General features: G+C 40.7%; 1 protein-coding gene across 2 annotated transcripts in view; it reads left to right on the forward strand.

The window, feature by feature from the left end:
- The first annotated feature begins 8488 nt into the window (after nucleotides 1-8488).
- The window catches only part of PLCL2 (phospholipase C like 2), a 98879-nt gene continuing 84359 nt past the window's right edge, over nucleotides 8489-23008 (forward strand). For both annotated transcript variants that reach the window (XM_059475866.1, XM_059475874.1), the window contains exon 1: nucleotides 8489-8907. In XM_059475866.1, coding sequence (XP_059331849.1) covers nucleotides 8593-8907 — 315 coding nt within the window. In that variant the 5' untranslated portion in view covers nucleotides 8489-8592. The remainder of the gene's footprint in view (nucleotides 8908-23008) is intronic.

Raw genomic sequence — 23008 nt, forward strand, 5'->3', positions numbered from 1 at the left:
CTTTTCTGTAACACAGTACAAATGTAATTAATTAAAAAAATATTAAAATCAGTAATTTGGTCTTATTCTTCATCGTCAGTTGAATTAATGTCTTGTTTCTTGGTTAGGAAGAACTTAGGAACTTCAGGGGAAAAAAGAAAGAATTTTAAATAGAGCAAAAAAAGCAGCATCTCTTTCCACAGAAAGTGAGTTTATTAAGTACTGAAATGAGCAATGTCAAATAGTCAAGCATGCATTTAGGCCTCAGTTGCTTCTGCTGGACAAAAGACATATGGAACATATCAGTGTTGGCAATGTAATCTGCAAGAGAAAATCCCTTCTTCAGCTTGTGTCTGTTGCTTCCTCATTGCATCTGAACGTGAGGAGCTCTTGCATTCATAATCATTCCATGTGATCAGTCAAGTTTCCTTCTTCCCCTCTACAGTCATAACCCTTGGCAGCTAAGTTATTTGAATTTTATTTTAATATTATATTTTAAGACTTTCTTTGCAATAATATATTTTTTGTCCATCTTATCAATCTTATTTAATTTCCTTCTGTCTTCTTCTGTCTTTAAATTTGTTTTTCAATTCTAATGACTAACAGATCTTACTCTCTTTCTGCTACCATGGTTCCTTGGCTTTGTCTCCCTCTAATTTTGACTTTCTCTTTCACTCAGTGTTCACTCTTTTCTTTTTTTCCTGTGTCTATATTAGTGCTATGGAATATGATAATAGTAATCCTGAAACTTACTATAAGTAAAGGTTAATATTTTTACCATTATGTCCTATTGTCCTTCTCTGCTGTCCCTTTTCATAAATTATCTTCATTCATGCTCTTCGCCTACTATTTTCCTAACTTTTCTGGAGTTTCTCCTGTCCTTGAGCAGTGACTTAGGAATGCTCAGAGGAGTGAAGTTCATTGCAACTTCTTATCTTAGATGGAGGAGGAAAAAGCAATTTGTACAATGAATTCAGGAAAAATGTATAGATCCCTACAGAAAGGGGAACTCGGATGAGAAAAGGAAGGATGGAAGGGCTTTTTCCGTACAAAAAGGAGTTAGAGGAGTGCCAGCTGCAGCAACTTTGTTTTCACAGACTCCTGATACATGAAGTCAAAATGTGAGAGAACCAGCAAATCTTCAAATACTGCTTAGTTTTATGTTATCCCAACAGAGATTCTCACTCCTGGTGACTCTTCTTTCAGGAGTAGGTTGCCATAGCAAAGAACAGAACAGAAGCTGGGAATTTCCTTCTGGCTTTTGGCAGAAGAAAAGCGGTACTTTCCCTTTACTTCAGCTGCTGTTTACTCAGAAAGTGAGTATATTTAACTGTATTAAGGCTATATATTAACAGAGAGGTCTTGCACATAAATATATTTTTCTGAAAATTCAGAGAGTATAGGAAAAGTTACATTAGTGATCAGGACCCTGAATTTCATGTCTGGTTTATGCAAAATATAGATGTTTCAAAGAAATTAGGAAGTCTATTACCTGTCTACTGACTCTTGTCAGTTTGTGAGAGTTGTACAATAGATATTTTGTTAAGGTCTTCTGACCTGAAGTTTCAACCATAAACCTATTTCTAGTAAAAAAGGTTTGAATATGCATGTGAAACCATCTATAAATACTGGAATTTTTTTAGCATTTTTAGAACTAAAAATAAAGAAAACAAATATGACTGTTGACTTATGCTTCAGTATTCAGAAGTTGGAATACTGGATAAAAAATTAAATGGTGGAATTGACTTCTGTTAAGAACTGTGCTGGTTAGTGCAACATCCCCAAATCTACCATCTGTAAGGGACAGGAACTGATGTTAATTGCTAATGTGAGAAACAGAAAAATTAATGGGATTAAGGAACTCCATTACAAGCTTTAGGACAGGATACAATCTCACTGGCTGTTGTCTTGCAGTCTACCAGTATCCATGTCAAACAGCATGAAAACTATGTTCCCCATGTGTTACCAGACCTTTTTAAAACCTGCTTCAAATAATTTGTGTTGTGTGATTTTTCTCACATGACTGAAAAGAAATGCATTTATGTCTTGGAGTATAACAAGTTTAATCAACTCCTCTTTCAACTATACTAAGAATAAAATGTGATTTCTTATAATTCAGAAAACTTGCTAGACTAAAGGAAATTATGTGAATTTTGACTGCCATTCAATAAAAGCACTTAATTCCCCTTTTATACATATATATTCCTCTTTCTGTGGTATTGTGTTGCAATATTTCTAACAAGACAAGCTGACACCAGCACACAGTTAATTGTTTATCAGCAGAAGTGTGTATGTGTTAACTCTCCCATTAAACCCTCAAAGGTGAAGACAAAACACACTGCAACTCCTACTTAGCACATGTAGATCCAGTGTTTACCCTCATGGACATGATAAAATGAAGACAATTATAGAAGGAACTCAGGCTGTCAAAAAAATCCTACTGATTTTATTTACCTACTCACCCATGATGGAAAAGATGCAGTTTTTCTCAAAGGAGTGAAAGCGTTTAATATTCTGCTATGATGAGAATTCACAAAGCATATAATGCTGAAATTACAAATTAAAAGTTTTATGTCTTTCTCTTTGTGCAAATTTAATGAAAGCTTTTTATCACTATTAACATTTTTGTGGGCTATTTTATTGGCATGGTCCTGTAAAAATAGAGTCAGATGCTTCAAATGACAAAAACAGATGACTTATGAAATGTCTTACATCTCACAAGTCAAATGTCTTACATCTCACTTCTGTATATACCCAGTACTTACAAACATGAGGAGGCAAAAAATGAAATCCAATCCTCTGCAGAATCCTGGCTTTTGTCTGGTTTTTGTAACTGTAACTTCTCCTTAGAGAGCAGAGTACAATGACAGGAGTTGGGAAACAGTGTGTGTATGTTCTTTTGAATGATGCACCAGAAACACTTCAAGAACAGGTTTGTTGTCCTGGTCTCTCTGATAAAATGCATGTGCCTCTGCTGAAATAGGCACTACACAAGTCTTTTCCAGGGTGCCTGCCTTTCCTAGTAGAAGAAAATGCAAATTTTGCTCCACTGAAACTTTATCCAAAAATACCTCAAATAGTATTGCTGCAAAATAAGTTTTCCAAATGGTGATATTAAAGACAAACAAAGATTTGATTTTCAGCCTTTTCAGGAATGGCAAACTAACAACATGATATTAGAATAAGATAAGCTGTAATTTCCTGTTACGGTAACTCCAGGATTCCCAAAAGAATTACTCAAATTTAGTGCCTAGGTCAAGACTTTTAAAAAATACTTAATTTCTCGTTTGCAAACTGAGGCCTTAAGGGAGGCCTCTGATATCCAGAAAGTCCTTCCTGTCTGCTCTTTAACTTTCCCTCTAAGACATCTCTTTTGATGGTCAGGAAGGGAATACTCTCTTTCAGTTTTTAAAAACCTTGACCTTTTTTAAAACATATATACAAAGAGTCTCATTTTCATGGCAATGTGATTTAAAGCTATGCTGCCACCAACTAACCACTGCAGCGTGATAGTCTTAAAAACAGACAGTTTAGAGAAGAACTGTTGAATTATGTTGATTTCGAAAAGCACTCCTCCTGGATTCAAGAGTCTATAGGGGAATAGTAGATTTACTGTTAAGCTCTTGTTAATTCTGAACCATCACATTGAGTAGGCTGGTAGCCAAACTAAAAGGCATTATAGATAGGATAGAGAGCAAACATTCCTTAAGCTGTATTTAATAGGCTAAAGTGGTTGAGCTGCTTGATTAAAAAAAAATCCAAATACTTAGAGTTATAGAATCACAGCCTATCCTAAGTTGGAAAGGGCCAACAAAGATCAGCAAAGCCCAACTCCCAGCTGACTCTTATAGTCACTGTTAGTATAATGAACTTTCTAAAATTGCAAAAAAAATATTTTCATGTACACAATGTTAATAAATGCTCTGCAGTAGACAAATCTGTCAATTTATGTTTTTCTACCTCTTTTTGCCACCTTTAGTACACATTGTACTGTTGGCACATTTTATGTGCATGTAACACACCTGCACTTTACAGATGTTTTATACAATAATGCATTATTTATGGATAAACTTTGCTTTGGATTAATTATGAATCAGATTCTGACTGTAATGGGACTGCTTAAACATGTATACTTAATTATACAAGTACAACAAACAAGTATGTGCTAGACTGTGACCTGAACAATCAAGTCAAGCAATTTAAATTATCACTGGAATTGCAGAGATACTTACAATAATGAAAAAACATATTTTAAGCAGAGGTGTCAGAAAAGCAACATTTAAACAAGATAATTGCTAATTAAAATTTTTCATGTTTGGAATAAAAAGTATTTAGTGCATTAGCAATAATCTGGTATTTGGTTTCTTTAAACACTAGTGATTTAGTCACTGGTTAGGGGTTTAAACATATCCTGTTTCTTGGCATGTTTCTGATGCCACACTATTTGAGTTAGAAAAGTTCAATGGGTAATGTTAGCTTAGCTGTAGAACTCTGATATTTAATAGGATTTTATGAAAATACTAATATGTGCACATGGCAGCAACTTCTCAGAGTTAAATATTGTCATAAAGGGTCTTTTGATTCCATTATAATCCTTATTTCATTTGACAATTAAACAAATAGAGCCTGCTGAGGCCACTGTTGAATAACGTTTCTTCACCCCTTGATCTTCAAAAAGTTCTGGCAAAGAAAGTATATAGTTCACATTGGTATCACATGAACTACTTTGGAAACCTGAGCTCACAGGGATAAACAAGGTCTCTATGAGTAGCTCAGTCTTGGTGACCATTTCTGGGATTTGGTTTATCAGAAATGCCTCCTTTTGTATATGGAAGTATTTTTCAACTTTAAGCGTTCAAAATGCATCTGAATAAACACTGGACTAATTTAAAGAAGTCCTGTAAAACAGAATGGCACAACAAGAAAAATCAGCTAATGGTCGTCAGAAGAAATCTCAGATTTGGAGGATTTTCTACCTCCATCTTGCTAGAACAACCTCTCTAGTTTAGTGTCTGATACAATGTTTTTATCAGTAATTCAATTTCAATATTTAGAATAAACATAATACAGATACTATTGTATTGATTTGTGTGCATGCATCCTTAAGACTAGATTCAGAAGTTTTACTCTTTCCTTTGTATTGAATCATCACCTTCACAGTCAAAAGTCTGGCAATGTCTGCAGGTCTTGATATCATTCATTACAGAACTGCCAAGGCTAAAGTTAAATGATTTCTTTTTCAGTGTTGTTATCTTGTTTCTATACAGGTTGGACAGATAAGCAGAGTTGAAAAGGGTTTTTTTAATCTTTTTTTCTCTGATATAGGACTGATCAAATTCTGCTAAAGGCCTTAAAACTGGTATTCTGCTATGTGCATCTTAAGCAGCAAGACGACAGAAAGCACACATCTTCCTCACCAGTTTACTGGCAAGGCTCTGTGACAAATTGTTCTAATAACATTTTGTACCTGTTTTGTATAAATTTCATCCTTCAGAAGAAACAGTGATGCTCCTAATGACAAAGTGTCTCCTGTAGGGATGGTTTGTGATGTCCATATCTGTAGATACAATACTGGATAATATTTAATATTCAAGGCTGACTTTTCCTAGTTAAATGGTGAGGCAAGATGTTCAGGCAGGAGATGTTCGCATAAGGGCAAATGGTAAAATGACTGTATTACCGCTAATGAAAACCACAAACTTTGGCTATTTCAGATCTTAAGTTTAATATTAATGTCCCTAGTGTTTACAGTCTAAATCCTGCAAATGTGCACGTTTTCATTTAACCTTAAGCTTTGTTAATAGTTTGATTAAATTGGGACCATATATGAGTCACGTAGCAGTGTCAGGTTCTGAACTTCCTTGACCCACTAGAAATGATACTGAGTAAGTAATATTCTCCAGAGAGCTTCATACTTTCCTCCAATCTGCATCACACCTTATGGTTCCTTTTCTGCTGCAGTGACAAGCAGCATTGTCCAGATTGCAGACAGAATATTGAAGAAAACACTCTCACTACCACCAGCCTGTAAGTTGGTGGCTGCTTAATGACCGTGGGGACACAGACGTCAATCTCTTCAGGAAGAGGAGATTGAAATGAGGGCTCTCACGCTCCAAGTGATCTAAACAGTAAAAACACACAGAAGATATCATCCCTGTGGTTCTATGTTTTGGAGGAGTGAGATGTCCCTTGGTGTTCTGAAGAAAAAGGTGGAGGTGCCTTCCTTTTGGAGACTGCTCAGAGCATTGGGCCACCACAAAGGTACAATGGCACTGCAGAGCCACTGCACATATGGCAAAGTCCTGCAGCTGGGGAACAGGACTGAAAATGCACCCTTCAATCCAGTGTTTTCAGCACCAGTATGCTGAAGGGGGATATTTGTGCTGCCTTACTCAAGCTATTTAGGATAGGTATCTGATCTCTGTGCCAGCGGTTCCAGGCACAGCCAGTGATCTCCCGAGGGCAACTGAGGGAACCTAAATTAAAAGTGTAGTGCTTTCCTTCGACTATAATCTGAGTCAAGCTCCTGCATTAAGCACTTCAGCCAAATGCCGAAGGTCAGATGGTGTGGGCCGTCTTAGGTGTCTGTTTGCTCTGTGCGGCTCTTTGCACTCTTATTTCTGCGATTTCCAATTTTGTTCATGTTCTCAATGTATTGTCTCCCAAACTGACTCAATTTCTGAATTTCAAGCAAAGGGCCAAGTGCTTCAACTATGGCATTTCATTTCCCTTTATTCAACTTAATCGTGAAATATCAAGCTCTTGCAACATGCAGCTGTGTTAAGAGGTAAAAATAAATATGCGGCTCTCTGAATTACTGCTCTTCCACCAAGTGCCTCCTGTTTGTCTCATAGCAAACCTAAACCAGCGTGTATGGGGTATGCGAGGGCACGCCGGCGAGCATGCTGTATTGTGGACACGCTTGAAGGCAACCATCAAGTTGCAGTTTCCGTTAAGCTTTTAATATTCCAGCACTCCATCACATTCGTTCCTTTAATAATTAACGGCTCTAATTGGACTAATTGGGCTGTCAGCGCCCAGTAGGGCCGTTCCAGCCATTCCACCGCGGCCCCCCGCCCTTCCTGCGCGCCCGGGCGGCCGCAGCCCCTCGGGTGGGCCGGGCGGGTGAAGGGCCCGGGGCGCCGACGGTAGGGGCGGGAGGAGCCGCCGTCCGGGCGGAGGGGAGCAGATGATGCGGCCGGGAGCGAGGGGCCGGGCACGGGCTCTTTTGTGTGGGCCCGGAGCCCGGCCGAGAGGCGCGGGGCGGGAGGTGCGGAGGAATGCTCCGGTGAGCAAGGGGCGCGGGAAGGGGCGGGCGGGTCTGCCCTCGGGCGGAGCGCCCCCGCGCTGCCGGAGGGGGTGCTGGCGGCGGGGCCGCCAATCCGCGCGGGGCCGGCCCTGTGACTGGCGGCGGCGGCGCCAGGGGGGCGAGCCCGATCGCTCGCTCAGCCTTCCCCCGAGAGTTTCCTCGCGGGGGCGGCCGGGGCTGCCTTTCTCTTCGGCGCTGCCGGCGTTTCCCCCCACGGGGCTGCTGCCGAGCATTGGGCCGGGGAAGGCGGCGGCAGCAGCAGCAGCAGCGAGGGAAGCAGCCACATGAATCAGTTTCTCTCTGTATCCGGCTTCGGGCAGAGGCGGCGACCATAGCGGGGAGGAGGGGAGAGGGGAAAAGCGGCTCCTGCAGCAGCGGCAGCCGGGGCTCCGCTCGCCGCCGAGGTGGGTAGCGGGGCCGCAGCGTGAGGGCGGGGGGCGGCTGCGGGCGAAGCTGCCGCGGGGCTGGGGGTGCCGCCGCTGCCCCGGCCGGGCTGTCTCCGCTCTGGAGCGGCTAGATGTCGGCAGGCAGCGGGAAGGGAGAAAAGTTGCCGAGGGCGCCCGGAGCTGCCCCGCGGGGCGGCGGCGGCGAGCCTGCTCGTGTTCCGCTTCTGGCCGCCGGTCGTGGCCGGAGAGGGGCTGCGGCGGATGGTCCCCGCCGTGCTTGGGACGGGATTTCCCCCGGGCCGGGGCCGGAGGCTTTGGGGCGTGTTGTTCTGCAAGTTCTCTTTTCGCTCCCGCTTCGTTGCTTCAGCGATTGTGGGTGTCGCTGTATCAGGGTGAGAAAATACCGCCATCAACGCCTCTCGTTTTTCCCGGCTGAGCAGCCCCAAAAGCTCCGTTCCTTCGGTCCCCTCCAGCCTCCCGCGCCCCGGGGCGCGCCGGTCCCCGTCCCCGCGGCGGGGCTGCGCTCATTGCCCCGCTCGGCGCCCCCGGCGGGTCGCGGGTGTGCGGGCGGGCACCCCGGGCAGCCCCTCTCCTCCCACGCGTGTCCGTGTGTGCGCGCAGGGCAGCGCGCCGCGGTGCGACGCTCCCCCGCCTCGTGCGAGGAGCGGTTGTCACGTTTCGTCTCCTTTTCCCTCCCCAGGTGCTGCGGGACTGGTGCTCGCCGAGCCGCCACCGACACGTTTCGTCCGTCCCCCCTCCCCTCTTGGAGCTACGCGGCCTCGGCTGCCAAATGCGCGGGGGGGAGAGACTTAGGCTCAAAATCCCCCGATCGTAAATAGAGAGAAAGCGGAAGGAGAGGCACCGCGGGAGGAGGGGAGGGGGGCAGCGGCGGTGCTTCTGCCGTAGCCAGGGAGGCTGATGGCGGAGTTTGGCAGCGGTGGCGGCACCGGTGGCGGGGGGCTGCCCTCCTCCCCGGGGCCGGTCCAAGGCAAGGTGGCGTTCAAGGCAGGAGATGGGGAAGGAGGAGGAGGAGGCGGCGGCGGCGGGAGATCCCGCTTTGACAGTGCGGGCAGCCGGGTGTCCAACGGGGACTGTGCCCAGCCGGGAGCCGGTGAGGAGCCGGGATCAGCTCCTCCTGCAAGCCCGGAGAGCAGCAGCAAAGAAAGAGGATTTTCCGCCAGTCAACAACGAGAAGGCAAACCCGGCATCCCCCGGAGGAGCAGCATAATTAAGGTAAGAGCTCCTGCTCCTCCCCATCGGGGTCTTTTTCTCTGTGACAGAGGCAGGGAGATGCGGGCGATACACTGGGCTCACAGAGCCTTGGCTCTGGATGAAAAGACTGGCAGCTTTTTTCTTTCTCTTTTTTTCCTCCCCCTGTGGCGAGGGGACTTGATTTTTCCTTTGTCAGAAGTGGACAACAGTGAGAGGATGGCTTTGTATACATCCACGCTTGGGGGTAGCAGGGCGTCGTGTTTTGAGGTTTATTAAAGTAGAAGGGTCTAGCTCCTGTTAGGGAAGGTGAGAGAAACTAGCTGGCTTGTGACAAGACAACATGGGCACCAGCCTGGCAGGGGAAGACGTGAATTGCACAGTATGTTTGTTATTTGGGATGCACCTGTGCAGAGCAATTTAGTGGCTCCATTGGCTTGTGTGTGTGACAGGCACACAGCAGGTGATGAGAGATTCAGGCTCTCATTGGGCTGGGGGTGGGAGAAGGTACATAATAGGGAGCATTCTTCTTGTTAAAAATGACAGCTTGTTTAGCAGTAGGCTGAGTTGTACTTCACCTATGGAAACATCTTTATATGTAGCTCTGCATATTCTGAACGCTTATGTTTCAGCTTGAAAAACAGGGAGAGCATCAGTGGTAGAATGTAGCTTGGGCAAAAAGGAATGGGATTTAAAAAAAAATACTATTATTTCTACAAAGATGCTTGTTTTGGTTTCTTTAATCCATGGTTCCTGAGATATATGTTGGAGTTTTCAACTCCAATGAAAATGGTGAGAGAACACAGAAATTGCTCCAATGGTATAACAGCTGTGAAATGAGGCACAACTTCAAGTACTTAAGATCTGAGTTTAATCAAGATCAGCTAGATCTAAATTAAGCCAGATGTGTTGTCTTCTTAGATATTTATATGCTTCCAAAATCAGCTGTGGTAGGCTGACCTTGGCTGGATTCCAGACACCCACCAAAGCCACTCTATCACTCCCCTCCTCAGCTGGACAGGGAAGAGGAGGTAGAATGAAAGGCTCACGGGTTGAGGTAAGGACAGGGAGAGATATCTCAGAAATTACTGTCAAGGACAAAACAATGACAGTAATTTGTTAATTACAGTTAATATGGGGAAACTAATTTATTACTAATCAAATCAGTATAGGATAATAAGAAATAAAACCAAATTAAGGTGCTTAAAAGAACCTTCCCTTCATTCTGCCCCTCTCCTGTGGTGCAGGGGGATGTGGAATGAGGGTTGTGGTCAGCTCATCACATATTTCTGCAGTTCCTTCCTCCTCAGGGGAGGACTCCTCACACTTTTACCCTGCTCCAGCATTGTGTCTCCTCCCATGGGAGGGACCATGAACTTCTATAGCCTGAGTCTTACCCACAGAGTGTAGTTGTTCATGAACTGCTCCAGTGTGGGTCCCACACGGGGTCACAAATCCTTCCAGGAGCCCTCTCCAGGTTGGGTTTCCCACAGGGCTGCAGCCCCCTTCAGGCATCCAGCTCCAGTGCCATGGAGTTCTCCATGGGCTGCTAGGGGACAGCCTGTCTCACCCTGCTCTTCTCTGGGGGCTGCAGGGAAATCTCAGCTCTGGCACCTGGAGCATCTCCTCCCACCCCTTCACTGACCTTGGTGTCTGCAGTGTTGTTTCACTTGTCTGTTGTCCCCCCCTTTCTCTGGCTGCAGTCACTTCTGAGCAGTGTTTTTTCCCTCCCCTGTTAACCCTGTAATCCCAGAGGCACTGCCACAGCCACTGGTGGGGCTGGCTTGGCCATCTGGAGCTGGCTGGTGTTGGTTGTGTTGGTCATAGGTGAAGCCACTGGCAGCCTCTCACAGAAGCCACCCTTGTAGCCCCCCTGCTACCAAAATCTTGTCATGCAAACCCAAGAGACATGCCAGCCCTTATCACTAAAATCCACATCCATCATGGGATCTTCACAAATGTCAGCCGCATCAACAGAAAAGAATTCCCCACGCCAAAGTCAAAACCAACACCATCACAACACCAAACAAAACACAATTCACCACAGCTTGAGCATGAATTTCACACAATCAGTCCGTGTTTTAGCCATTATCTCTGTTGTTCTGTTGCTTGGATAGAAAAATGTGCAGAATATCAAGAATACCAATGCACAATAGTGTATTGGAAGTTGTGTTACTGTCTCCTGGGCCTTGCTGTACAAACCAAGGGGAGAGCAAGGGCAGTGAGCAGTGGAACACATTTGACAGGCTGTACCCACCCTTCCTGTTTGAGCAGTGATGCTGGGCGTGTGTGTGTGTGCTAAAGAAATCATAACAATGGATAGGGGGCAGCTGAGCTCAATATTGGAATAATTTCATATTTGCTGGATTTATCAGTGATTTTTTTACAGGTCTTTTACTTCTTAACAGTTTCTTGTTTCTTCTGTGGTAGCCTAAGAAAGACAGTAGTGTTGTTTGCAGTGTGTACCATGCTGTTCTACTACTTTGTAGTGTATGATTTAATTGTGCTGCAACCTTCTGCCTCTCTGGGGACCAAGCAAGGTCACAGTACCTAGGGATTTGTGATATATTAAGATCAAGAAGCATGAGATAAGGAAATAGGTTTTGAATTACATTTCATGGATACCCAAGTCAAGGTTCTTAGTTTCTACAGCAATAATAGCACTTTGGAATACAAAATTATTCAACTTTCTGCTATTATTGCTGCTGAATACTATTTTGCAGATGTGAGCAGTAATCTGTGTAGCAGCCAAGAACTGATTACTAAAACTTTCTGTTATTATTTGAATAATTATTTCAGGTGGAGAAATGTGGAAACACTGCATTTAAAGTTATGTGGTCCATATTTATTTTAGATATGACTGTTTTAATACTTCTGGGAAAAATCACTTGTCTAAATATATTCTGATTATGATTTTGCCTGCTGAGTTCAGCAGTTCAGGTGGTTTGAGTCCAGGTGTATTGGTGCCTGGTTTTCACTATGAAACCTTATGGAATATCTGACATGGGTAGCAAACATGAAGATGCTTCTTGCCTGCTCTTGTAGAGCAGAAGTCTGTAAAGAATGGGAAAAGTAAGATGTAATATGCTTTTGGAAAGTGTTCCTGGAGTTTTAATAGCTTATATCTGCTCTTAAAGAAGATACAAAGTAACCTTAAGGAAGGGGTCTGTTCCATGCAGATGTAGATTTCATACATTCATGCAAAACATGAAAAAATTGATTGCCTTTGTTGAACCAAATCCGAGGTCCAGGGACTACATTCATGCAAAACATGACTTTGTAGTTGATCTGTAAAATACACCCTTTTGGAAAATCTGATACTTAAATGTTGTGTCTGTCAATTGCTGTGTAGGTGCTTGGGTCACAAACTGAGAATTGACATTTGAATAATAGTTCTAGTTCAGATTAAATTCTTTAGAACCACATGTTTGTGCATGAAAATCAGGAGCGCAGATCCGTGTTTTATTTTGGTTTCAGTCTGTGCTTCCATTGGCTGTCTATTTTCATAACTCTGAGAAGAGCAGTTGCTGCCTTTTTCCCTTTCCTTTCTTACTTGCAGTATCTGTTCCCTTTTTCCAGTAGCTCCATATTTTTTTCCGTTTTATTTCTTTTGTGCACCTGCTGATTTTGACTTTTCCTTTCTCGTTTGGTATAAGATGATTTACCCTTCGAGGCTGAGGTGTCACCTAGGATGATGACAGGCGCTGCAGCTGCTATTACTGGAAAAAGTAACGCAGTCTTTATACATAGTAGTTTACTTGGCCTTTCATTCTCATGTATCAGCTCTGTTTAGGCTGAAAGGATTAAATTGAATTTGTAGCAATTTTTATTATATCACCTATTTTATTGATTGCCTTTGTTGAACCAAATTTGAGAGCCAGGGACTATATACATGTGTTTATAGAGACTTTTGCACTTTCTTATTCTCTGTATTTATGAGATTCTGATTTTTCAAGAGGCTATAGTGATGATACATTGTGCATCCATGGGATTAAGGCTCTTGGATACCTGACTTGTGAACTAATTTATATACCACTTGTTTGTATGTAGCGGGTTTTGGGGTGACTGTTTTGTTTTTCCATAATATTTTCCTTGGCACAGCTAGCTGTGGTTTCCTATTATGTAATTTCGTACAACATTTCCTATAATATTCTGTGAAATTAATTTACATCTTGCAGTTCAAAGTGGGTTTAAGCATCCTGTGAACTTTTCTTAGCTTCTCTGACAGTTGGCAGTGAGCTTGCTTTATTTTAGTGTGAGGTTCCTCCACGCCTCTCTTTAAGAGACTTTGAGGTTGTAGGCGTTTGAGAATCTTTCAGGCAGCAAGTGACTTGTGGTGGATGGATATGTTTCCTCAGAGCTGCCTGCTTCCAGGGGTGTCCAATAAATGCTTACAGAACCTCATTGTTTCCCAAAGCCATAGACCTAGACAGGAAGAGATCCATGGGGATAGATATGTCTTTATTAGGAGACAGGTTGCAGTAATAAAATGAGAAGAGATACACTTAGGAGAGACTGCAGTTATTTAGGAAGGCAGCAGTGAAAAAAATATGGCTTTAGCATTCTGTGAGCAGGAGTGTTTTTATCAACATGTGTGTGGAAGCAAAGTTCAGGGTGGTTTTTTGCATATACCATTACTGATCTCAGTATTGGTGTATGCAATAAATTTCTTGGCTGATAACTTAAACAAATTTGCATCTTTCCTTTTTGCTTATGAGTCTAAACTCAAGCTTTCATTCTGTAAAGTCATGTACTTGCTGAGCATTGTAAACTTCTATCTTTCAAAGCCTGTAAGAAGAGAGGAACCAAATTTAGCAGGTAGATACTCTGGGGTATAATTTTCAGCAGAGCTTTCCTTTGAAACTAAACATATCCATGTCTTTCTATGACAGGGGATTTAGACAGCATGTACATCAAGATCTTCTTTCTTGTTAGAGTGCCAGAATATGTTGCTAACTTGTTCAGTCTTCTGTGATCTCTAGTTCATACTGTAAACCCATTTGTATCAGGTGTAAAAAATATGAAATATGGAAAATGTTGTACAGTGTTTTCTACAACTATGATTGTTTTAAAGGCTTAAACACAAATTCTTGCATTCATGGTAAGCTCTAATGTAGCATTTTCAGTGGACTCAGGTTCTTTGCAGTCCTAAATTATCTTAGCCACAATGTGTGCAAGTCCTCATGGAGGCCGAGGAATAGGTCATATATATTTGGCTTCCATCTGAAAGAATATCAAGGAATTAGGTTGCTGGACACAGTTTAAAGTATATGAAATTACCTGATTTTCAATCATTTTTCATATTGCAAAGAAACCTGTGTAATGATGCAAGTAAATTTGATTTGGCCCAAAGATGGTTCCTTAATTTCAAAGAAAACAGCCATGGAGAGGAAAGAAGGAAACAACATATTTGATTTACTAGTGCCCTTCCCCTTGGAAACAAAATGTGACAGTATCAGCTGAATTCCTTCTGGTTACAGAAGATCTTTGAAAGAAGGACATGGATGTCCCAGCAGTAAAAGATATTTTGCCTAGAGCACATGTGCTAATTGACACCAAAACTGACAGCACAAAAAAAAAAAAAAAGGCATATATTTAGGAAAGAAGGCTGTGATAGTTGAGCTCCCCCTACATATCACCCTGGACAGCCATTCAACTGCGCAGACAAAGTGTCAGCTTCTCTGAGAGGCAATTTCTGGATTTGTTTTTGTTTGCTTCTCAGCTTTTTCTTTTTGTTTTAATGCAGATCTGTCTTATCTCTCTGGTTTGTCAGTGTGAGAGACCTGAAAAGCTGCTTGCAGCTCCATGAGTCCTGCAGCTGTCCTTTAGAAGGTGCTGTCTCTGTGATTTGTTGCACTTGCAGCTAGATTATAGAAGGTTACCAGCACCTATCCATATTTGTATTCCTTCTCCATCCTCTACTACTGATTTTGTACTGGCTTCCTATTTTGTTAAAAAATTGAATATTTTTGAAAGAATATTTAACACAATATGGAGCATATCTTCTGTGATACAAAAGCTGTATACCTGAAGTATTTGTATAGAGTATCATACATACATTAGACCTATGTATCAGGCAGTTTCCTACTTGTTAACTGTGACACTGTGTCACAGCCACTGAGTGGGTATGTTGTGCAATGTATTTTACTTGCATTAGTAGTTTCTGTAGACCACAGTAATCAAAATTTTATTTGGAGATATGCAACACATAAAAAAAAAGTTGTTTGTAGAAATGTATACATGAGGATACTGCCTTTATGTGATTTAGTTAGCTTATATACTATAGTCTATGAAGAGAAGTACTTTTTCCAAAAGCTGACTTGAAGCAGGCTCTTAATTTGGATGAATTTAGCTTCTCTGACTTTTCTTCTGGAAGAGCTTATCTATTTCTCTTGACTGAGTAAAGAGCTTGTGAATAATAACAACTCCTCTGCCCACAGAACCTTAGACTATCCACAAAACATGTTCAGTCTGTTCAGTGGTGAAAAATTAATTAATGGAATTAAAAATCATTATGAATACCTGATGAGATTTTTACTTATGCCTATTATCAGGCTTGATCAGGGACACAACTAGTTTAGCCTATTTTCAAACTAGGAATTAGAGCAGTGGTGTCCTGCCCATGGCTCACAAATAATACACTGTGCTCCCATGATTTGACTACATTCATGGAAGATTAAAAGAATTTAAACAGAGACTGACAGGACAAATTAATAGTGTAGTTTTCCAGCCTTTGCTGGTCCATGGATGATATTACCATCAATCTTGGTATTATTTGCACTGACTCTGTTAGGAAAAAACCCTTATATAAAATTCACCAATTATCAATCTCTAAGGGCCAAATTAATTTGGAAGACATAATAGTAGTACATAGATTCTAAATTATTTATGTTTTCACTCAAATGTGGGATTATGTTCAGAACTTATATGTGTAAATATAAACATGAGCAGGTCAATTTTGGGGGAGGAAAGGTATATAATAATTTATGTGTAATATACATGGAGAAGAGGAAATTATAAAAATGTGATAAAAATCAGCAATACATGTAATACAAAAACATGTATATGTATTGAAGAAGGTTTAAAAATCGGGCTGGAAGAGACTTCAAGAGGTCAGTCTACTCTGCTCCACTGCTCTGCTACAGGATCAACTGTTAATAAATTTCAGTATGATGCTTTTGTCTTTTAATCACCTTTTCATTATGATCCTTCTATGCAGGCTGCTGCCTGATTGTTCCTCTTTGTAATGGGCAAAAGCAATCATCTGCAGAAAGCTTGTACTTGTCCTACTAACTGCATTCTAATTATTTCAGATTATACCTTCAATTTGCCAGGTTCTTTCTAGTTTTAACTTACCTTCTAACATACCTGCAGCTCTTCCACCTTCAGGTAAACATCCTGTTTTAATGATGCTCTCATTTTATCATACGTGGTATGTGATTTTTTTTTTTTGCTGCTGTTGTTAACTGATTATAAACTTTGGTACAAGATCAAATTATATATTCCATGGTTAACATAAAAATTGGTTATGTGTATTCTTTACCACCTTTATATAGAGCAATATGATGTTGCAGAATCTAGTTCAAAAATACAATTTATGAGAAAATATTTTTCCCTTCTAAATATATTAAAATAATTGTTGGTAAGTACAAATTGATGATATTATTATTATTACTGGATTGCAGCACTGGTACAAGAAGGGCCCTTTGGAAGGGGCTGGTTTGTTTGTCTTTAAGGAGAGTAAGTGGCAAGTGGCCTTTTTCCCTGTTTTGCAGCTGTGTTTATGAAGAGTATTACTGTTTTACACTGGATCTTCACATCTGGCATGCCTTTGAAACAGGGGCAGTGCCATGCTGCACTTGCTTTTCCCTGTTGTAGAGGACTGTGCATGAAGCTGTCCTTTGAAAGGATTGTTTCCCGTCCTCTTGACTGCAGTACCTCTCTTAATAGCTACTTAAATTGCTTCTTTTCCAGAGCTGTGTGTACAGACTCACCTGTCCCTTGTTTCTGAAGAGGAACATCCCTGATTCACTCACCTGTTCTTCCCTCCTAGACCACAAAACATGAATGGTCAAAGCACTGAAGGGTGCGTTATAGAGAGTGACTGGAAATTGGCAGTACTGAGGCTCACAGTGTTACCTGGTGCAGCCTTGGGAAAGTAAAATGGCTGTGATTCATTTCTGCCTCTCTTGGGATTCCTTCTAATGTCATGTGGCCTTTTGGAGTATGTAGTAAAATATCCCTGAGTAGTTCAGATTGCATACCATGCTCAGGGATCTTTTCAGATACCAAATATTCACATTCTGGAAATAAGAGCAGGCAGACAGGAAGTATCTTTAAACAAACAAACCAACTCCTTTTCAGAATAGCAGCTGACAGTTTTATCAAATGAACAATAAAAAATAGCAAGATATTAAGCGGGATTTCAAAATTAACTCTAAAAATCTTTAACAAAAGAAACTTATATAGGTGTTTCATTTTGGTATAAGAAATGGGGACCTTACAAGTATATAGCAGATAATTGATATTATGCCTATTAGTGTAATGACTGTCCTAATGCCTTTGCTAGAATTGATTAAAATGGTTTGATATTTCCTTTAAATTATGAGATAATCAGTATTGCAGAATAGTGCTGCTATTTTTGGTAAAAAACACATCCACAGAATTTTCAAGATCCTTTTATGGCTGAGTTTCTGTGATTTTAACTTTTCCCCTTTATTTTCTTACACTTGTTTTTTTCTTTTTACCAGCATTATTATTTTGCTTACACTAGAAAAACCCAGAGCATTTTACAGCTCTGTGTGTGCTTTGATGTTTTAGCATCTGTGAACATATCCCCATCCTTTACTGCCCTTTTAACTGTAGGATAGGAGAGGAGGAATGATTGTGAAATTCTGCAGCAGCAGAATGGTCTGCATGAGTTTTGTTTTGTGAAGTACCTCTCATGATGGAAAACCCAGGATGATTTATATATTTAATTACCTAGTTCCTTGTGATAAAAGAGTTTCATGTGTCCAAATGTTTGCTCTAGCTGCATTCCATAAAATTAAATGTAAATGGCTGCTTATTTAGAAAAATATAATTTCATTGCTTTGTATTACCAAAGTGTAGTTTAGACTAAAAAGACAGGAATTCAGCTTGTGTTGAAGCTTTTGTTAAGAATGGTTTCTTTTCTATTGTTGGGGGTTTTAGGATAGGCAGCTATTTATTGATTTTAAGTAACTCCTGTGAACAGTACAGGAACACAAAAAAGAAGGCAAGACAGTGACTTTGTATACTCTACCATGCTTCTTTGTTTAGTAAATTTAAAGCAGAATGTATGTATTGTAGCAAATGTTAGTTTGTGAATTGCTGAAATAATACTTACATCATTGTAATATTCATGTTTACAATGCAAATACATAGATTTTTGCTACATAGGGAAGGAAAAACTCAATAATAGTTGGAAATAAATCACTTCAGGAAATGATTTGAATGAACTGAAATGTATTTTGTTGTTTACAGAGAATGGCCCCTAAATAATGATTTTTTTGAGATATGTTGATGGCAGTTTATTGCAAAAAGCCAGGGTTATTCTAGAGTTCAAGGCTAATATTTATGTGAAATGAGAATGTATTTAGGCATGGCACATTACTACCACATAGTGGAGAAAGCTAGATCAGACATGAGTAGTTTGAGTCCCTGTAGTAATAGGATTCCTTGGTTTTGAAGACCACCCCCCAAGAACTTTACATGGCTTATTGGATGTACTACATTTGTTAAACTCAAGTGTCCTTTAACTTCTTGTTGTTCTTCCCAGTTGCAGTAGTTGCAGAGATGTGTTTCACAAGCATTGTTTGAGGTTAGCACTTTTCAGCTTAAATAATGTGTTCCATGTGCCTCATGCTTGGTCCTTCTGCAGGGAGCAGCCAGCCTGGCGTGGAATCTGCTCTGGGAGTGGTGGTGTAGAGGGATGGCACTGAATGCTTTCAGTTGTTATGAGAATTACCTTGGGGTATTTTGTAGGTTTAGAAGGATACTGTGGAATTGATAGCATTGGTCTTTGGCACCAAATGCTTTCAGTTGTTATAAGAATTATCTTGTGGTATTTTGTAGATTTAGAAAGATGCTGTGGAATTGATAGCATTGGTCTTTCAGTAGCCTGCTTGGCCTGGATCCGGTTTGTGTCTGTCACCTCATCTGTTGTGTCACCCTGCCTGCTCGTCCCTCCTCTTCTTGGCTCTCTGCATCCTTCATACAGCTTGGCCTTCCTGCTTCAGCAGTAACAGCCTGGCCACACTCTGTTTTTTGTCTGGAACAGCTGCTGGAGAACCTTTTATTGCCAGCAAAGGGCTGGAGCAGAGCAGAACTCGGTGTGCTCTGTGCAGTGCTTGGTGTCTGCCTGTGAGTCCCAGCAAAGGAGTGATGAAAGGGGAGGGCAGAGCCCAGGGCAGGCTGCTCAACCTTCACACTGGGTTGGAGCCCCACAGGCTTTGGGGCTTGAACCTGTGTGTGATGAAAGCTGGCTGCACAGCTTGGGCTAAATGCATCTCTTTCCCCCAGCCTTCAAAAGCTCTCCCAGCCCTTGTGAGTTTTAAGGATGGCTGCCTGGGTCAGGCTGAAAAGTCCATTTGGCTCATGATGTTGCCTTCAACAGGAAGAATGGAAAAAGCCTCCTTTCCTGACATCTGCTTACAGCCTTGAGTGATCTGGAGCTAAGGCACATTTAATCCTTACAGGTGGCTTTTTCCCCCCCAATAATTGCCAAAGGCAATTTTGGAAGTTTTTAACATCCTATGGCACTTTCTTAACTAAATGTTTTGTGAAGAAGTCCTCTTCTCCCCTCTCTTTGTTTTTTCTTTGCATGGTTTTACTAGGCAGCTTTTTACTTGTTTACCTGGTATCCCCTGGTTCTTATGTTAGAACAACACTTTCTCTTTTCCACAAAGGAGCTGAGAGGTGTTCATCACATTTGCCTCATGTAATTTCTTTTTCTGGACTAAAAAATCGTGATGTTTCACCTATTGAAGCTTTTCTATGCTTTTTTTATTCTGGTGCTCTTTTATACATGTATTTTCCTTCTATTTTATTCATTTTTTGCAGTGCAGGACTAAAATGGTACTCCAAATGTGTGCCAGTCAAATATGTAGATCCACTGTAACATAATGAAAGTTTAGCAATATTGTGATACTAAATTGGACTTTAATTTATTTATTTTTAGTGTTGTCATCATCAAATATTTAAATGGTATCACTGCTGCTAATTGGCAGTGGGAGAGTGCTGTTAAAACCTTTTGCTAAATATTTAAAACCTTCTTTTTAAAGAACTGTGTAAGAAGGGCAGTGCTGCTGCTGATACTTCTGTTGGAAGTGGCTGCCATTCACATCTTTGCAGGAGACAGCTGTTCTGTTAGAAGTCTTTTAAAGTGTTACAAAGTCTTTTCATGGTGCTGGTGACAGCATTGCTGATTAGCACATTGAGCTTCTAGCTGTGGTTGACTTTCAAGGTTCATGTCCAGCCCTCACGTTAATGGATTTTTTTTATTCAAGCTTTTCTTTCTTTTGCTTTATAATGTCTGAGGCTCTTCAGAATGCCTGTGTCAGAGTCCAGAAGAGTCAAGAAGGCATTTTTATTCTTTAGAAAACTCACACAAAGTACAACAATGAGATCTGATAGCTTCCTGAAAATAGAGCATCTAAAGTTTCACTTCAGAGAATTATTCAACTGAGGATTAAAAAGTTTATTAAATACAGTAAGCAACGAAGGACAAAGGACAAAGATAACTAGAAGTTTGTGTCCACAAGATTGATACAGCAACATTATCTTGGAAGGAAATCCCAACACTGTTGCTTGTCTTTTTCCTTTGAGGAGGGAAACTGTTTTTTCTTTCCTTTCTCCTTCACTTTCTCACTACTGAGAAGGAAAGTAATCCCTATTAGCCTGCTCCTTCTCAGCTGGGCTGCTCTGTTGACACATGCCTTGGTTACTCCTGAATTCCTGCAGATTTTTGAATCCTCATGCTTTTGTGTGACCGTTTTGTGACGGGAGTCCAATGTTTGACTCATAATTTCTGAGCATCCCTGTCAGCAGCATTACCTTGATGCAATTAAGTCTCAAAGCTTCAGGTAATTCTCCTGCTTGTTCTAAAATATCTAATTGTGTGCGATTTTTCTTCTGTAAGTGACATGCACTCAGTTGGAGTAGCAAGAATAGAATGTGACATGGATTTTCATTTTTTTTACATGTGGAAATTAATATTTCTTTCCATAAATATTGAACTTCACCTCCAAAAAATAGTAATTTAGGAGTTCTTGCCCTGTTGGGAGAAATTTCACCATTTTTTGTCCTGAGAATCGCCGATGAATTTTTATATTAGTTGGAAATCATAGCTCAAGTATATACTTCCAGTGGGTTCAGCTGCAGAAAGTATTTTTTTCTTCTACATCTAATGCCAAAATTCAACTCAGTCCTTAGTGGATATATAAAGTTCACTATAATAATTTGAGTGCCTTGTGATTAAAACTTTGGCCAATAAAAATGATTTACAAGATTAACCACTTGACATATACCTAAGAATCGTGAATTAATTTTATTTTAAAAAAAGGATTCTAATGTTTAGATTTATAATATGGTCTGCAAACGGTTTCTTCATGTATTGGAAGTATTCTGAAGTGAATTTATTGAATTACTGAATTCATTTCAGGTCTTTCTCAGTTTTTCTGGTGAATTTAATAAAATTACATTAAGTGATGCCATCAACTAAATGCATCTTTTGCTGGGAAAAACCTGCCACCTGGTGATTTAACCTAGTGCCTGATTATCCACCATCACAGAGGCTTTATGTAAATCTGCTCAGTGTACTTCATCAAATGGTGCCTTTGGCTGAGGTGATGGAGAAAGATTTTTCTGATGCATTCTTTTAAAATACAGCATAGCTGATAAATGTTTAAGAAGTTTTTATGTGAAATAGATACAAATGAAACTTTTTTTAGTATAAAAGACAAATGAAGAGCACTAGTGTGGTTTTCCCTGTTTGGTTCAGAGCCTTACTCCTAGCTGCCATGTTGCTGCATTTTGGAAGAATCAAAATTATTCGTGGTAAAAGCTACTCCCTGCCTTTTTTTTCCTCTTACTATTTAAAATATTTAGAATACAGTTCTGTATTCTAGAAATGTGCACCTTACAACCCTTTCTTATTGTAAATGTCTCATCTGCTCTACTTACAATAGTTAGTGGGAATAAGTAATGGGCTCCTGCTGAAAACTTCTGGTGGCTACTTTTATCATAAGCCAGGTGGGCTTTTGTGTTTGCTTCTCTATTCCAGGATTTTTCAAAAATATAATAGAGACTGAACTCTAGGTCCAAGAAATCTTACGTAATTGTTAACAATGTAGTTACACAAACCTTCCTCTTTTTACTTGCTTAGGAGACATTGGTAGCAAACTTCTGGGAGTCCTTGCAGGACAGTGTAAACTGCATTGGTCTTGCACTGATCAGGTGCTTCTACAGTTAAAGATTCTTAAAATGCTGTTGTTGACAGACAAAACTTCAGAAAAAAAGAGCAAGGCCTCAATTCAAAGCTCTCCATTTGTTATACTAGAAAGGATGAAAAAAGCTCTGTATTATTTCAGGCCAACAACTTGGCAGGAATTTAAATCTGAGTCCTAGGCTCCTGAAACCAGAGGCATGAGAATGCAAGCAGGTTGCAGGGGAAGGAAATACAATGATTTCACAGACAGCTGAGGTATCAATCATAGTCACAATGTTTAAAGGAGTTACTTGGAAAATGTAATATTCCATATGATAACAAACAGAAAGAGGTACATTAGGTGTGGAATATGTTCCTTGTTGCTAAGTAGGGCAGTTTTTGAAAGCTGGTGAAAAAAAGAATGGATTTTTGGTTGTAGATCAGGATGGGTTTTATGCAAAGAATAACATGACTGAAGAAGGAAAAATATTTTCGAGTCCTTTTCCTACAACTTTGGTAGCTCATAGTTTGCACAGATTTCAGCATTGTACAGCTTACATTTACTAGAAAGTATTTTGCAGTGGTGGGTTTTTTTTCTTTTTCTTTGTGGAATATCAGTTAATTTCTTGCTGGAAAGTGTCTTGGGAGATCTTATTGTGAAAGGTACTGTTGAGCAGC

The sequence above is a fragment of the Ammospiza nelsoni genome, chromosome 1 (genome assembly GCF_027579445.1).
Source record: "Ammospiza nelsoni isolate bAmmNel1 chromosome 1, bAmmNel1.pri, whole genome shotgun sequence".
NCBI lineage: Eukaryota > Metazoa > Chordata > Aves > Passeriformes > Passerellidae > Ammospiza > Ammospiza nelsoni.